Source organism: Zootoca vivipara, chromosome 8 (genome assembly GCF_965207765.1).
Source record: "Zootoca vivipara chromosome 8, rZooViv2.hap1.1, whole genome shotgun sequence".
Taxonomy (NCBI): Eukaryota; Metazoa; Chordata; class Lepidosauria; order Squamata; family Lacertidae; genus Zootoca; species Zootoca vivipara.
In genome coordinates this window covers 29,763,919-29,782,529 of record NC_142591.1, presented here as the reverse complement: position 1 = coordinate 29,782,529, position 18,611 = coordinate 29,763,919, and the positions used below count along the sequence as shown (strand labels likewise).

At 39.9% G+C, this 18,611-nt stretch overlaps 1 protein-coding gene across 3 annotated transcripts in view; it reads right to left on the bottom strand.

The window, feature by feature from the left end:
• The window catches only part of CDKAL1 (CDKAL1 threonylcarbamoyladenosine tRNA methylthiotransferase), a 250,115-nt gene that overhangs the window by 85,878 nt on the left and 145,626 nt on the right, over window positions 1-18,611 (bottom strand). For all 3 annotated transcript variants that reach the window (XM_035126314.3, XM_035126316.3, XM_035126315.3), the window contains one exon: window positions 4,322-4,488. In XM_035126314.3, the coding sequence (XP_034982205.1) occupies window positions 4,322-4,488 (167 nt within the window). The remainder of the gene's footprint in view (window positions 1-4,321; window positions 4,489-18,611) is intronic.

The following is an 18,611-nucleotide window of genomic DNA, read 5'->3' as shown; positions in this document are numbered from 1 at the left end:
TTAACAGCTCAGATATAGGAAAGCTCTTCTTCAATACTTCGCAAAGAATTCGAGGTCTTGAAAAGCATTCTGCTTTGATGCAACACCTCAGGTTCTGCAGGGCTTACTTTGTTCTAATGGGGATTCTCTGATAAAATCAAAGTGGTCTAAATCACATTTTCTGAACTTTGTAAACATGTTCAGCCTTCCGTAAATGAATTAGCAAAATGCTATGCAAACTGAACACTCACTCAGTAAAAGCTCAAGCTATGCAGTCTACAGGTTCTCTTTGATACAACAAACTCAGTTCCTGGTAGCTTTAATTCCGAAGAAAACTGTTTTGGGCAATTCCAGGCAGATTACTTGTTCTGAGCAAGTTTGTCTCCATATTAAGAGTTCAAAGCAAAACAGAGTGAGATAAACTTTAAAAATACAGGGAGTTTCCTACTCAAATTCTTCATTGGCAAGATCTGAAGAAAGAACTGGCATTATCTCTCTGCGTGCTGTCGGAAGCAAACTGTGAAATGCAATATTTACACCCAGAAGTAGTGTCATCTAGAAGTAGATGACTTTAAAGAAGTAGGTGAATCTAAAATATAAATGACAAAGAAGTATGATCCTGTTAACATGTTGCTTTCCAGAAAGGAAACTCAACACATGATGGATACAATCTTATGTTTTACCACTATGGGGACAAAACAACAACTAAACCAGGCTGTATAGGGGAGGCTTTTACAGTCAAACCTTGGTTGTCAAACGTTATCCGTTCTGGAAGCCTGCTCAGCTTCCGAAACATTTGACAACTGAGGCACAGCTTCTGATTGGTTGCAAAGCTGGACATTCGGCTTCCGAAAAATGTTTGAAAAACGGAGCATTTACTTCGGGGTTTTCGGTGTTCGGGAGCTGAAACGTTTGAAAATGGAGCCGTTTGACAACTGAGCTTTGCCTGTATTAGGATGTAGTGCATTAAAACAAATACCATACAGCCCACTTCTAGTTTACATTTTCCTCATGGAAAGGGGTGGGCACATGCTTGTGACACAGGTTGGGTTTTCTCTGCAGAAAACCATTATTGAAGTTGCCCTTAACCCACTTGCAACACAAAATTCTGTGAAAGTATGAGCTCCTTTGACAATGTTATTTAATAAAAGCATACTATTGTACAAATTCTGTCCATAATCTGATAAGACAAAAGAATTCGATATTTTTTTTTTTGAGATCATCATCCATGAAGGCAGACTGTTACAACTTCCTTTCTGAGCCAGAAGTCTGCTATTAGTTATTTTGGACCCTATCATCACGGCATGCAATTAATGTCAAGAATTCATACCATTGCTTTATATATTTGCCTCTTTCTTATCACCACTACTTGAAACAAAAGCAAAAGTTGTTCTGGTTAAGGAAGATGATTTCAGAAGTAGTCACCACCCATCCAACTCTTCCTCCCTCTAATCCTGCACACAATGCACACTGCTGAGGAATTTATAATTTCAACTGGCCCTAAAGGCCAGATGGGGAACGCATCTGTGATCACTAGCTCAACTTGCAAGCACTACTCCCCAGACTGGAAGAAAATAGACAGACTAAATCACATGGCAGTAAGGAACAACAATCAATCAATCAATGCTGTTTGGACTTTTGGCACTATGTTAAAAAAAATCAAGATGCTTTGTACTCCACCCTACTTTTATTTCTCTCTCTCTGTTTTCATTATTTAATTGTTTTTGTAGTTTGCTGATTTGTTGTTGTTTAGTCATGTCCAACTCTTCGTGACCCCATAGACCAGAGCACGCCAGGCACACCTGTCTTCAGTTTGCTGTTTTAATTATGTTTTATAATATGTATTTAAGGCATTTTAAATTTGCAAGCTGTCCTGTGACTGCTTGGTTAAAGACAGTAGAGAAATCCCCAAATAGTAAAAATAAAATAAATACGGCATTATCTGTACGAACTCCAAACCAAATATTTCACTATATTTATAAAAGTGCCAAAAAAGGCCTCATAAACCTTTTAAAAAAATTCCTTGAGATCTAAAGGTCGAAGAACAAAGAGCTAAAGTCCACATATGGTGCTGCTACTGTATGACACAGAATTAAATTATGCTAACTAATTCTGATGTTGTTGTTGTTTAGTCGTTTAGTCGTGTCCGACTCTTCGTGACCCCATGGACCATAGCACGCCAGGCACTCCTGTCTTCCACTGCCTCCCGCAGTTTGGTCAAACTCATGTTCGTAGCTTCGAGAACACTGTCCAACCATCTTGTCCTCTGTCGTCCCCTTCTCCTAGTGCCCTCAATCTTTCCCAACATCAGGGTCTTTTCCAAGGATTCTTCTCTTCTCATGAGGTGGCCAAAGTACTGGAGCCTCAGCTTCACGATCTGTCCTTCCAGGGAGCACTCAGGGCTGATTTCCTTAAGAATGGATACGTTTGATCTTCTAGCAGTCCATGGGACTCTCAAGAGTTTCCTCCAGCACCATAATTCAAAAGCATCAATTCTTCTGCAATCAGCCTTCTTTATGGTCCAGCTCTCACTTCCATACATCACTACTGGGAAAACCATAGCTTTAACTATACGGACCTTTGTCGGCAAGGTGATGTCTCTGCTTTTTAAGATGCTGTCTAGGTTTGTCATTGCTTTTCTCCCAAGAAGCAGGCGTCTTTTAATTTCGTGACTGCTGTCACCATCTGCAGTGATCAAGGAGCCCAAGAAAGTAAAATCTCTCACTGCCTCCATTTCTTCCCCTTCTATTTGCCAGGAGGTGATGGGACCGGTGGCCATGATCTTGGTTTTTTTGATGTTGAGCTTCAGACCATATTTTGCGCTCTCCTCTTTCACCCTCATTAAAAGGTTCTTTAATTCCTCCTCGCTTTCTGCCATCAAGGTTGTGTCATCTGCATATCTGAGGTTGTTGATATTTCTTCCGGCAATCTTAATTCCGGCTTGGGATTCATCTAGTCCAGCCTTTCGCATGATGAATTCTGCATATAAGTTAAATAAGCAGGGAGACAATATACAACCTTGTCGTACTCCTTTCCCAATTTTGAACCAATCCGTTGTTCCATATCCAGTTCTAACTGTAGCTTCTTGTCCCACATAGAGATTTCTCAGGAGACAGATGAGGTGATCAGGCACTCCCATTTCTTTAAGAACTTGCCATAGTTTGCTGTGGTCGACACAGTCAAAGGCTTTTGCATAGTCAATGAAGCAGAAGTAGACGTTTTTCTGGAACTCTCTAGCTTTCTCCATAATCCAGCGCATGTTTGCTATTTGGTCTCTGGTTCCTCTGCCCTTTCGAAATCCAGCTTGCACTTCTGGGAGTTCTCGGTCCACATACTGCCTAAGCCTGCCTTGTAGAATTTTAAGCATAACCTTGCTAGCGTGTGAAATGAGCGCAATTGTGCGGTAGTTGGAGCATTCTTTGGCACTGCCCTTCTTTGGAATTGGGATGTAGACTGATCTTCTCCAATCCTCTGGCCATTGCTGAGTTTTCCAAACTTGCTGGCATATTGGGTGTAGCACCTTAACAGCATCATCTTTTAAAATTTTAAATAGTTCAGCTGGAATATCATCACTTCCACTGGCCTTGTTATTAGCAGTGCTTTCTAAGGCCCATTTGACTTCACTCTCCAAGATGTCTGGCTCAAGGTCAGCAACCACACTACCTGGGGTGTATTGGAACCTCCAAGTAACACACCCACACAAAAACCCTTAGTAAATTTTTTTTTGGGGGGAGGAGTTAAAATAGCATAGATAAAGCAAAAGCAAAATATTCTAAGGTATGTTCTTGTTTATGATGACTCATACAAAATCAACATTAGCGCTGGTTACTACATGCCTTGTAAGTCCCAATGAATAGTTCACAATAACTGTAGACTATTCAGAACTGCAGAGTATAGATCTTAACCAAGGAATCTAATCCTGGATGCTTAGTTCTAATTCTTTTAAAAAAAACAAATGGGAGAAATAGCTTTGATCTGCTAGTACAGGGCAAAAATGCTACCTCTACAAAGCAAGGAGTGTGTGAGTCAAAGTTTGATTATAAAATGTATTTTATCTTTCATGTAGGCCTAGTATATATTGCTTGATAATTTGCTGGTGAACGGCTACTTCCATAGGGGACCAAATTTAAAAGTTGCACATTTGCAATTCAATTTCTATGCATTTACACTAGACAAATTGACTCCTGATTTTATCCTGCCTTGGGTTTAATGAAGTAAATTTAGTCATGACATAACCCCAGTTTTGGCTACAGATAATATTCGTCGCTGTAAGGCTTTATTTCACACAGGATGCAAAATCAGCTTGTTCAGTCACCACAGTGATTCCTCTTTTGAAAGTTACCTCCAGATGCTCTAAAATATAGGGAGGGTTCGTCATGCCAAGTCTCAGCATTGCTCCCTCAGGGATCACTTCAACCAGCTTCCATAGGAGAGTAGGGAGGTCTGTGCCAATGTCTCTTCCATAAGCCCCTGTGTCTTCACTGGTCAGCCATATCTCACATACCCCTTCTGTCAATAAGAGAAAGAGCAAGGTAATTAACAAATCTGCTTTTGAGCTTGTTATTTTATCATACAGCTGCTCACTCTTTTTAATGCATTATTTCATAAACTAAACTTTTATGCTGCCAGTCTGGTTATTCAATTGCAAAGAAAGAGAGGCATATCCCTTGGGTAGTAGTGGATTACTGAGTTCATTTTATGAGCATCAGAGTGCTACAACAATGCAGTAAATTATTGCTTTGGAGTGATTAACATTCACAGCCAGTGACTAATGTGAGACGCCTTTTTAATGCAACTCAGACAGGAGTAAGATTGCACTTCCATCACTAAGACTTTCTGCCTTATTAAACCATGAGCAAGTACTATATAGTGCTGGTCAAACTTCTAACAGTCAGCTGACTAACTGCCTAGTTAACAGCCTGTAAAAGGCAAAGTAGCTAAGTCTCAAACAGGCCAAACTGCTGACTATACTGATCATCCCTTATAGGGAAGCAACTGTTACAAACCAAAACCTTTACATGGTATTTACAAGGCTATACAAAACTTGACCACTTTAAAAACAACAACCACCACTCAGTGTGATATAGAGAAATAATCACTTCAGGAAAATGCTTCTTCAACCCGCTCATGTATGACTGAGGCTGCAGGAAATCATATTACAGGGGTACCTTGGTTTGTGAACGCAATCCGTTCCGCGGAGGCGTTTGCTCGCCGAAGGCACGCTTCTGACTGTGCACGAAGCGCCGATAGAGCGCTTCTGCGCATGCGTGAGCTGCACAGATCGCTTCTGCGCATCTGAGCGCCGCGGAACCCGGATGTAAACACTTCCGGGTCCGCGGAGTTCGTAAACGGAGGTGTTCATAAATAGAGGTAAGCGTAAACCGAGGTTTCACTGTATTTTACTTGCTGCTTAAAAGAATATGATTCTTGAACATAAGTTAATTACATCTTCCCTAATCATTACATCTAATGATTGTTAGACAGCAAGCTTATTTTAGTTATAAAACTCTGTAAACCACCACATAAAATGAGCGGTGAAAAAAAGGCCCCCATTGAGGCCACCGTGTTATTTAGGAAGAAATCCTAAGTATGGAAACCCAGAATAATTTACACCATCTTAAATTAAACCGGCATAAAGTATGCCATATCCAAACTCTGTCTAGGAGCAAGTCTACTGTTGGCTGAGCCATCCTAAGCCTGGCAGAGGGAAGACAAGCCTTTAAAATAGTTTGACCCTTTTTGCCAGAGTGCATTCTGCCATGTTGCTAGGTTACATGACTGAGCTGATTTGGAGTTAGGTTCCAGTCTTAAGTCCTGCCCCACTATGCTCATTTTCAGGGTTTATGCCAGCGTCATTCTGCCAGTCTCAGCTGAGTGGGATGACTGAGTTACACCAGTGTCTCTCTGGCTGAGCTAGAGTTGGGGGCTTATACCAGCATAGCCCAGCTGAGCTGAGAAAATGCGGGCGGAGCTGGGGACCCATCACATCATAACTCATTCATTCCAGTAGATTTAGGGTTAGGACTGCACCCTTAATGTCTGCAGTGGGGAGTTCTCTCTGTGTGCAAAGGCACACTGTATGATGTAGAACCCTGACTGTGAGACGTCTGACTCTTGTTCCTGGTTTCATAAACTATAGGAAAGATAGGAAAGAGTGTCCAAACCCTGGCATGTCAGTCCATATGCTTTCCCTCTTTCCATTTTAATCAATGGAAAATCTCACTTTCCATTTTAATCAATAATGTTGTCACATAAACTATATGAAAGGAAGCACATACATCAAACACCAGTTAAACAAACAGTACAAAAATCTTTCATAAAGCAATTCACATAAACAGGACATTAACTACTATTTTCCAGTTGCAAGTGTTCATCAAAACAATGTGCAGGCTTTAAAAATGAAGAGTAATCTTCATTATAAATTTCCCAGTCAAATGGTCCCATATTTTTGACCTGTGAAGAGGGCTTCTGGAATGCTGCCTTGCTGGTGCCAGATGAGTGTAAAGAAATAGTCACCATGAATAGGAATGAAAACAATATTCACATGGAAAAGAACAGCTTTCTCTGAAATCTGCATAGGTGGGGATCATTAGCCCCCTGGTGGGCTGAAAATTAAATCGTATAAAGAGGAAGCAGCTGCAACAGTAAATTAGCAACAACAGGAATAACTGTCTTTACCGCTCTACCATCAGGGCGTTAAATAACAGGGGAAGTCTATTATTCATCCAAGCACAAATACAAACTTCTAAAGAATCTCCGCTTTACCCAGCCTGATTTTATATCAAAAACATTAGTTCAATTCAGACATTACAGCAAACAATGTAAAGGAAGTTCTACTATGATTCAGTGCAGAAGTGGCCAAGCTGTGGCCCTCTGGATGTCCATTTCCCATCACCCTGGACCACTGGCTATGCTAGCTAGGGCTGATGGGAGTTGGAAGACTACAGGTACTGCACACCTGGCATAGTACAATATGGGAACAGGCCAGCAATAGTTTGATGTGGGTTGTGTACACCTTGGTGTGTGATAACTATTTTTTGTTGTGATATAAAAATCAATAAACCAAATCATAACATTATATAACTATATCAACAGCAAAATGTTACCATTTGAAAGTATGCTAGATTAAAGGAACATATCACAGTATTTGGGGGAAAATCTATAGTCTGTTGGCTTGTCTATGTATGCAAGAAAATTGTGACACACTAAAAAAACTACTTCTTCCTAGGTTTAACTTCTGCCTCCCTTATCTACTGACTCAGTATGAGTGTAATCACTATTTCACAGGCACCATTTCCTGTGTTATTATTTCTTAAGGATTTTTCAGGGGATTTCCATCATCATGCCACACAGATTTCATCAGGTATCAACAGACTCAACAGAAAGTCTGTAGATGTAGGCTGATCTCTCCTTTCACTTGGGGACCAAAACTGCCTTGGTCCCTAGAAGTCAGCACCTATGGTACTGATCGAAATATTAATCTGCAGATGTTTTCCTATATTTTTACTTAGTCTTCTACATCAACAGTCTCACCTTCCCAGGCTAAGGAATACAATGGAATGTCTTCATTTTTAAACAATACAAAAGCTGTTCCTAATAAAACTAATACCTTTCCATTTCTCATGGATCATACTAATGTCCAGAAAATACAGATTCTTGATCTGAAGCCATTCTCATTCTTACATTACATTTCAACTTGTGATAGAGACACTGGTACTGCACTCTGGGAAAAGTTGGTGATTTCTGAGCACAGAATTTCTATTCCATTTCTTCTGATAAGCTAATAAATACATATCAGTATTAATGTGTCTAAATAGATGCTGATGGAACAAATGTAGAAACCGAAAACATTCATTGTCAAAACCCACAGCTAATCTGTGAAGTTGCAATTGTAGTGGCTAAAGAACACCCCAAAACATTGACCTGTCCCTTGAAACTTTCATCTGAGCATTTGAAATGGTAACAGGCTGGATTCTACTGCAGAGTGGTTTGCTGTATGATGCTACTTTGGGTGAAACCTAGCTCTGACCTTCACCCTCATCCTCATATTCTTATCAATAATTGCCCAGCCACTTTGCCCTTCTTTTTCCAGCAGAGAATTATTTTGGCAGCTTGCCATGTTCTCCAGAACACAGAACTCTCCCCCACCATACCAAACACATTTTAAAGAAGACCATCTGCCAAGGAGAAGTCTGATTTTGAAGTGTTTGTCAAAAATTGCCTGCAGTCTCAAGGATAATTAATCCAAAATTGCCATTCCTGCTCATGCCCATTGAATTCATTAGTGACACAACATTAGCTCTAAGAAGAAGGAAAAGGCAGATATAGACTGGAAAGCTTATGAAATCAAATCCAACTAATAGAAGCTCATTGTTAAGGTTGAACTTACCCCACCTAAATTATTTGGTTTTCAATTAAGTGCACACTCCTAAGCTAAAACATAATAATTAAGCAGGTCCTATTTTGGGAATTTAACAAAATTTGGCAAATGTTTCAGATCTAAAGCTTGGAAGCTGCTAATTTTCCAAAAGAAGAAATAAAAAGGAGAAATTTCTAATGATAAAATAAACACAGCAGGCTCACTTAAAAAAAAGACAAGATGAAGAAGGGCTGGAGGAGCAGTTTTATTTTTCTGCTTCATAGTGGTCTATCCCTTCATCCCAGACAGTGTCTTAAAATAGATTTTAAAAAACATAAACGAAGTGCAAAATGGGGGTGCAGTGGGGGACAAAAGGACATTTCTGATCACTTCCTTCTGACACACCTGTTAATGGTCGCATTTAATTTCGTGCAATCAACAACATGCACGAATAAAATCATACTGCATTTCCCTTTAAAGCTATGCACATGTAGGAATATTACACCTTTCCAAGATAATTACACTGTTCTCTGTGCAATTAAGAGGCTGATTTGCATTCCTTTCCTTTGGATTCAACCAGGCACAGCATTTTCCCACTTTAGATCATTTTAAAAATTTCATTGTGAAACTTCTTTCTCCCTATCAAACTCTGAAACCTAGCCCATCAAGTAGGATGCTAATTCCCAAGAGATTAGCCTGAATATTGAGCTCACTGTGGACCTACAATCTGAATTACAAAATTATTTTTCTCCTCCCTCTGAAGTGGGGTAGAAAGACTGACTCAGTCCCAAATGGGACCCTCCTTCCCTCACGCTTCATTAAAATGTCTATCCATAGAAAATAAACTGAAATACTAAATTGTAGACCCAGGGAGACCAAAGTTTAGCTGAGTTGAGGGTACAGCCGCTTTCACTTTGCATTTAGGAGAAATGAATAAATAGATTGGCTCTCTGCACAACTATATTAAACACATAATTAATAAATGGTGGCATATTCCTTTTCTTGGCATCAGTAGAACAGATGAATAAGACTTATGATATCCAGAGGACAACTATTTGAAGCAAAGCAGATCAGTGCCAAGGGACTGATAGTTGGTCAGATAAGTCAGAGAAGATGGGCAAGCATATAAAGGGAAGAATGGACAGGACTTGAGAATGAGAAGCAGAGATTTGGCCAAAACAAAGGAAGGTGGGACAGGTGTGGACTAAATGGCTGATCATGTTTCAACTTAATAAGCAGAGATAAACAAGCCAATTGCCCATGAATACAGCCCCTACACTGCTTTCAGTAAATGCTTTCATCAAGCCATGAAGTCTCTAATTAACCATGGTTTCTCCTTTTGTCCACAATGGAAAACAATGATCACCAGGATCAGAACATGCCAGGATATTAAACCAACTTCAAATGGTGGTTAACATCCTGGCCTTTTCCTGGTTTTCTAGAGACTTCCTGGTTTGGTTGCTAGTGCCACAAAGAGAGGGGCAAAGGGGCTGCATACCTCAGCTTATTAAGGCAATAATGTTTGAATTAGGTCAATGTGCTGGATCCAACCTAAGTCACACTTAGGTCTCACAGAAATCAGTCTGAAAAATTATTCATGACCCAATGATTTTTAGGTGCAAATGACTTAAGCTAGATCCAGTTCAACATCTACATGTGAATTATTTATTTATTTATTTATTTATTTATTTATTTATACCCCGCCCATTTGGCTGGGTTTCCCCCACCATTCTGGGCGGCTTCCAGAATCACAAGCAAGTCATTTGACTTTTTGAAAAATAAAAATAAAACAAATCCCATCTCCTCTTAGAGACCGGAAAACTATCTAAAAAGTAGAAAAGCCTGAATTATGCATGAAAACAACATATTCTGTGGCTGAAGAAACTAACTGTAAAAGAAAGGGTATTTTAAACATAGGCAGTGCCCTTTTTAAAAAGTATGCACTCTCTCTCATACACACACACACACACACACACACACACACACATTTGCTTCTTCAGTAGATAGGTCTGTGGGATCATTAAATGCTAAATGGAGCATAGCTTGCTTCTTTTCCCTTACAATGCAAACTATTGTATTTGCTTATAAAAGAAGTCATTCTACCCCTATAGGGACTTCTGCTTTTGTGGCCTAGCAAAGTATAAACTAAGAGCCTTGTCTCACAGTATGCAGTGATGGACCCTCAGTAGAGTGGAGGGGGATCTATAATGGCTCACTTGATCACTGCAAACAGTATGATAGCAACACTTTACTAACAAAAACAAACCCTAAAGGAAACCCAGACAGACATAGAAGTCTTCATTGTTGTTTTAAGCAGTACCATCTAGAATATGCATACGCTTAAAAAAGTGGGGCAAGGGTGAGAGAGAGGCTCATTTATGTCATATGCCATGATGATAGATTGGATTCTTGGGCCACTCTAAGGCTGCAGAGGAAGTTGAATGATGGATCAGAAAATACAACATTTCAAATGGACTAGACATGAAGAGGAGAGGGCTCGATTTTCCTTTCCCCATTCACATATACATGTACTGTACAAAGATTTGATATTATTACACTAAAACAAACAAGTATCAGTAAAAGCAGCACTATAAAAATCATTAGCAACAGGATAACATACAAACTTCAAGGCAAACTATTCAAAGGGAAAAATTCTTCCTAGGCATGCCCAAACCTTTGGATGTGCCTAAAATAGTACTTTGCCAATGCCTGTCTAGTTCTCTCTTGTTCCCTAACATAATTCTTTGTACTGCTCCACTTCAGGAAGACCAGGTCTAAATACTTCGGATTTAGAATATTTCCTATGGCATTCTCCCTGCCTCACTCAATGACTGTACAAGATGGCTAACTGCTTCCACTACAATAGAGAAACCAAGCTTTATTTTCAGGGGGCGGGCGGATTAAGACATTCACCTCTTGCAGGTCTAGGATAAGATGTCTGCCCTCTCCTTCTTGAGAAGGAAGAGCTGCTTGACAAAGAATGCCTCATCCCCAGGTGGGGTCAGTACTATCAAACTAGATAAGAGTACAACAAAAGCTTATTTCCTGCTCATATTTTCCTGTACAGATATTCTTGCAGGTGAATACAGGCTTACTATTTCAGAAACCCTGGCTTATGTTATGCACATTCAGGGACGTCTTAAGTATGTTTGGTGCCCTGGTGCCGTGGTGCGATGGATCCCTCCGGCGCCCCCGCCCCGTTTCCCAGCATGGCGGGCGGAGTTGCACGGCTGGGCCGGCGGGCGCAGCGCACAGCGCGGCTGCCGGGGGTGCAGCTCCGCAGCGGGCGCAGATGTGCAGCGCCCCCGGTGGGCGGGCGCCCTGCGGCACCCAGCCTGGCCGTAGGGCCAGCCCTGTGCACATTCAGGGCTCCCCCCCCCTGCATGGAACTCACCAGAAGTCAGTTCCAGCACCTCTCAGGTGGGTTCCCGTTGCCATTTTATTAGTAAGACAACCTTCCCCAGCTTGATGCCTTCCAAATATTTTGAACTCCAGTTCTGTCAGTCCCAGCTGGCTGAGGCTGATGTGTGTTATAGTCCCAAAGCATCAGAAGGGCACCAGGTAGGGTAGACTGATTTAAGAAAGGCCTTTTAAACCTGAAAGAGGGACTATAAAATGGTTTTTAAAACCCCTAAAAATTCAAATAAAATCATGACGCATCTCACACAGAATGGTGTAGAATGTTTCACCATGTACCATTAAAAAGCAACAGTAACATAGCTGCAAACCGTTACACATGTAAGACTAGAATGCATTTGATGGCTTGAGAGGCATACTGTATGTAGCATAACAGAATAACCATTTAGTATTGATGGGCAAGATACCAAAACATACTCAAATGTACGGTACTGTTGTAGCTAAAATATCAGACACATATTTTTCAGAATTACAGGAAATCTTAACAGTTTTATGCACACAGCAGGATGTAGGGATGATTAAACTATTTAATACTAAATAAGAGCTACAAGCAGTTTAAAAAAACTTGTTTTCATGGAAACAGATGAAATGGGGTTTCACATTTATGTAATACCAAATTATCATTAAACACTGTTCATGTAAATATAAACTTATTCGTGCTTTGAAATATCAATTACTTTTTTTAAAAAAAACTGCTTTAATTGGGTATAAATACATCCATGGCTGATACATATTTCCTTGGGAATAAGTCCTACTTATTGCAATCACATTTATTCCTAGAGAGTTGAGGACTGTAGTCAATGCTATATTAGCAATGATGCCCCCTCCATATCTGACTCATAATGTATAGTTCTATTCTGAGTTTTACAACTTTTTTTTAAAATGCTGCTCAAATCTTTGACATGAATGAAGAGCTTGTAGGATGGTTTCACAGTCAATGAATTCAGGCTATTACAAGTTACATTTTAAGTGTGATCTACAACACAACTCCCTCTTAACATTTTATTAAAAGTAGGAAAAAGAAAAATGAGGTATGTTAAACTTATTCTTTATCTCTTGAAAAGTCTGTGGCAAGGAAGGTTCTACTTGAGAGTTATTGAAGGTATTAATTACTCTTGTGGGAATTAGAGAAAAAAAATAGTTTAAAAGGTCTTACATTGTCTGGAGTTTGACCCCATCTTGGTCGAACAAGACATAATTAAATACACCCAAAAAGGGAAATAATAGCAAAATGGGAAATACTGTTTTCGTCTTTGATCATCAAACTGTGTCCCTGGACACAACATGCTTATTACATAGAGAAGGGAACCAGAAGGAAGAAGAAATGAAGCATGTAAAGAAAAGAAAAAAAACTGGGAAAAGGGTAGAAAAACATAAATTAAGGAAGAAGAATTTTCTTCAAGCCCTATTTTATCTTCCAACAAAACCAGCTTGTCAATATCCTTCTTAAATTGTGGTGACCAGAACTGGACACAGTACTCCAGGTGTGGTCTGACCAAGGCAGAGTAGAGCGGGACTATAAATTCCCTTGATTTGGACACTATACTTCTGTTGATGCAGCTTAGAAGCATTAGCTTTTTTGCTAGCTGTTGCATCACACTGTTGACTCATGTTAAACTAGAGATCTACTAAAACCACAGACTCTGTCCACTACTTGCAAGCCAGGTGTCCCCTATCTTTTATTTGTGCATTTTATTCTTCCTACCTAAGTGTATAACCTTAGCCCCTGTTGAAATTCATTTTGTTAGTTTGGGCCCAGTCCTCTATTAAGGTTATCATGAATCATCCTGATTCTGTCTTCAGAAGCATTGGCTACCCCTTCCACTTAGCTGTCATCTGAAAATTTGATGAGCATCACCTCAATTCCTTCATCCAAGTCATTTACAAAGATGTTGAACAACAACGGGTCCAGGACAGAACCCTGTGGCACCCCACTTGCCACTTTCTTCCGGCATTACAAGGAACCATTAATGAGCATTCTTTGTATTCGGTCAGTTAACCAGCTACAAATCCACCTAACAGTTACCTCATCCAGTCCACATTTTACCAACTTCTCTGCAAGAATACCATGCAACTTTGCCAAAACCCTAAGTGCTCACAGGCTGACTGTTTTTTTTAATTATTATTATTATTATTATTATTATTATTATTATTATTATTATTAATTTATTATTTATACCCCGCCCATCTGGCTGGGTTTCCCCAGACACTCTGGGCGGCTTCCAACAAAATATTAAAATACAATAGTCTGTTAAACATTATAGGCTTCCCTAAACAGGGCTGCCTTCAGATGTCTGTTCTAGGCATCTGTTCTAGGACCCTTCCTAGTGTTGATGTCAAACTCACCAGTTAGTACTAGTTACCTGGGTCTTCTTTCCCTCCCCTTGGGTGCAGCTCATGAGGCCTGGACATTTGAATTCATTTAAAGTAGCTAGTATCACCTCTTTTCCTACCTTGGGCTGTAGCTCCCTCCTTGCATCGTTTAGTCTGTTATCACCAGGTTGGCCACTGCTTTCAAACATTGAACCAGAGTTTATTAAACTAGCTTGTTGGAGCTAACTATGGCCAGCAGCTTAGGGGTGCAAACCTGAGGTTTGCTGCAGTTTAGTCTCATGGTGATATACCATAGTTTAGAGCAGGGATAGCCAACGAAATACCCTCCAAATGATATGAACTGCAATTCACACCATCCCCGAACACTGACCATGTTGGTCGGGGCTTATGTGAGTTGTAGTGCAAAATGTCTGCAGGGCACCATGTTGGCTACCACTGGTTTAGTGTTTCATCTGAACACAGCTACCGGTAGTAAATGCTACTTCAGAAGCAAAGGAAAAACTTGTGGAATTAAATCTTCATAGGAGTCTTGCACTATTGAATATTTTAATAGTTATGAAATGGCTTATATTCTAAAGACAATTTAGAATATATTCCTTTAAAAAAAAAATAAACCTCAAGCATATATACATTTGACTTTTGAACAAAGGAGTTATTTTTAAAAATCCTACCTGAAGAGCTGGATTTTTGTCAATTTGCTTTTAGGAATAGATATTCCAGAGAGACTTGTAGTCACTGTGCATTAATCTAAGTAAACAGGGAACTGCATCTGCTACTTTGAGCATGGTTATATTATTATCCATTTTTCACAAATTGAATTTTTTGAGAGACTTAAAATATGAAAAACTATTAGCTTAGTAAATATACTGTGAATCCATTTGTTGCCTTTTCAATCAAGGCCCAACAATATTTTTACTTCATGGAATATATTTGTGTCTGCTGGTTTGAAAGCAGACTTTTAAAGCTATTTCTAATAAATCTCCAGAATTAGGATTTTTTAACAGTGCAATCCTAAATTTGACTGCTACTGTATTTATACTGGCCTGGTTTGTTTTCATGGCACAATTATCCAAACTATGACTTATTGGGACAATGCAAAAGTGCTGGCTTCTGGAGAGGAGCTCAAAGAGGCTTTGTTCCTCTGCAGTGGTTTTTGTTTTGTGTTATTCCTGCACATGGTGAACCAAACCAAAGTTTGTGGTGAAGCTCACACCTGGCCCACCATGAGTCTGGCTTACAACACTGTGTGAATACACACCACTGTGTATTAATTTTTTATTGTTGTTTTATCTTGTTTGAATTGGTTTTTATTGTTGGTATTTCAATCAGTATCTTGTAAACTACCTTGGAATCCTGAGTGCATGAAGGGCGGTTTAAAAGCTGAGCACCAGGAAGTGGAGAAGGGGCTGGTGGATGCTGCAGTGATCAACATCCCCCTTCTCTGCTTCCACCCTTAGCTCAGATCCTTGAGGACTGGCATCTTGTTCTGGAGGAGAGTACCTTCAGGAAGGGCTGGTGGGGGGGGAAAGAGGGAGCCCGTTCCTTGCCCGAAACTGTGGGGAGCCGCTGCCGGTTCACTTCCATGCCTACAGTTAGGTGAGGCAACCTGGATATTTCAATTTCACTCAGTTTCCCAATCTTATTTTCAGTTCTCTGTATTTCCACATCAGTGTGAGATTTTTTTTTTAAAGTCCTCATGAAAATTAACCAGCATTTTAGCACAAAGTTCTCCTAACATTAACATAAAGGGACCCCTGACCATTAGGTCCAGTCGTGACCGACTCTGGGGTTGCGGCGCTCATCTTGCATTATTGGCCGAGGAAGCTGGCGTACAGCTTCCAGGTCATGTGGCCAGCATGACAAAGCCGCTTCTGGCGAACCAGAGCAGCACATGGAAACGCCATTTACCTTCCTGCTTGTAGCGGTACCTATTTATCTACTTGCACTTGACATGCTTTTGAACTGCTAGGTTCTCCTAACATACCGGTACACATTTTTGCAAGGCAATCTTCCTTAAAAAATAATTCAGGACATGAGTTGAGAAGCATCAAGTGTGTTCTTTTAAAAAACATGTTTTAACCTTTTTTTTGGTGCATATCTACATCAGGAGTCATTCAATATGGTACTGGTAAATTAAACCCCAAACTATGAAAGCAAAACTAAAGTATATCCCATCCCATCTCCTCTAAACATAACATTCTATGGGTGCTTTGCAGATGTTCGGTCACCATCTCCCATCATCCCCTGACTATTGACCAAATTGGCTGGAGGTGATGGATGTTGTAGTCCAACAACATCCGCATAGCACCTTAACAAAGAATAGACTTTTAGTTATTCATCATTGCATATCATCACTTTTGTGATCCTGGATTGGAATTTAATTAACTTTTGTGGTTATCTTTTCTCTTGAAGACAAAACATACAGAAAACTGAACAGCCCATTCTCTTTTATTTTCAACTCTGAAACTTTAGTCCTTTTCAGGAAACATCTGCACAGAAGGGGCCTCAGTTTCCATTCTGGCGAGGTAACATTAAACTGGAATTTCCTCTAGGAAAAAAATATATGTGAAATGGGGGCAAAGGAAAGCCAAGCCCTCAAAGATCATACAGTCATGTGCTGTCTGCAAAAAGGTATGTGCAGCCAAAGTGCAATCACTGCAGCCCACAAAACTGTGAGACAAAACATTGGTGGGTGAGCACCCATCCTCCACACTCCTCCTAATTTATGCTTTGGATTTCACTTACTGCATTAGAGATGTCTGGAAGGCGGTGTCCTTAAGGCCCAAATATTCATTGACTATGCTTTATGTTTTAGTTAGGTTTTTGTTAATGTGTTTGTAATGTTGCATTTTTAAACTGTGTGCTGCTCTGCTATATTTTTTTGAAAGTGTTGTCTACTAAAAGAAAAAGTAGAAATTACCTCAATGGCTAGATATACAGTATCAATATGTTTATGCTCAACAGATTCTTAATATGACACAATGAAATTACTGACCCCGTGAATGAGAACTGACTCATTCAAATTTTAAATTAACATTAACTTTAAAAAATGAAACAAGAGCACATGCTACCAAAAATGGTCCATTATGCATGAAGTTGGTGATAAGATTCAGACATACAGTATCTGAACAGGATAATCTGTAATGATTTCATTCTTTTGATAATTGCTTCACTTCTGAAAAGCAGAAGCCATCACAGTAACTGAACAACATGTAATTTATCCTAGAAATTCTCAAGCTGTTTACTTATTTCATAGCCAGGGTGTCTTACAATGCCTATTGTATTAAGTATTTGCTCAAGTTATTTGGCTGCCTGCCTGCCTCTAATTCCCATTTGTAACTTGGAAACCAGTTTCAGCCTATGCTGACCTGTTGTATCCAGAACACAAATTACCAATCTACCGACCACCCGCAGAGCATTTTCTGCTGTTCATATTAAGCTAGGACAAGAGGCACATTTAAGACTACCTATTTTGTGCACTTGTGTGTATGAGATACACACACCACACACATAATTGTTACCACACAGCTTAACCTACAGCATATAACATAGCAAGACAAAGCATTTCACATCTCAAATGTCTGCAAACTTTTCTTGCAAAACACTCTTATTATCCAGTTTGTAAAAGTGGCAACAATATTCCCCAACACATAATTTTGCATTGCTTATCAATGACTTGATAACTTGATTGCATCTGTATAGGACTCAGTAGCAAGACAGTACAAGTAGAAATAACTGTATTCTTTGCACAAACTGGTAAGAGCCTTAGCTCTGTGACACAGCACATCCTTTGCATGCAAAAGGTCCTAAATTTCAATCTCTGGCATCTCTAAGTAGTATTGCAAAAGACCAAGACCCTACTAACGGTCAGTGCAGACAATACTGAGCAAGATGGACTAATGGGCTTGACGTCATATAAAAGAAGTTCCCGGTGTTAGTTTCATAATTCAGTGACAACTCTGCCACTAATCAGAGTGTTGTACTGCAATAATACCCCTATTACTTATGCTAGGAAGCCAAGTCACCAATCAATGCAGGGTATGGTAAAATTATTATCCCAATATTCCACTGTGTAGGCATACTATACACAAAACACACCCAGGGAGAGACCACACAGTCACATGGCACAGTGGAGATGAAGGAGGCAGAAGATGCATACAGCTACAAGATTCATTCTTCACTCAAAGGACAGTTTGAAGCCTATAGCATGCAACAGCTTTTTAATAACCACTGTTTCCATGGGCAAACAGACAGGATCCTGAAGCAAGGAAGGACTTGAGTCTTGCATGAATCAACCAGCTCCATATTCCAGTTGGTAAGATATTTGCAACAGACTCTCATACCAATGCCATACCGTGCATGCGGCAAAACCCGGAAGGAAACACTTACAGGTTTGCCATGTTTGCAAGCTGAAAAGACGCAACCTGAAGCGGACGCAACATGAGGTATGACTGTATGTGTAGAGTTGTCACTGGGGCTGCCCAGTTATTTGCCGTATATCCACACACACACCTCTTCAGGC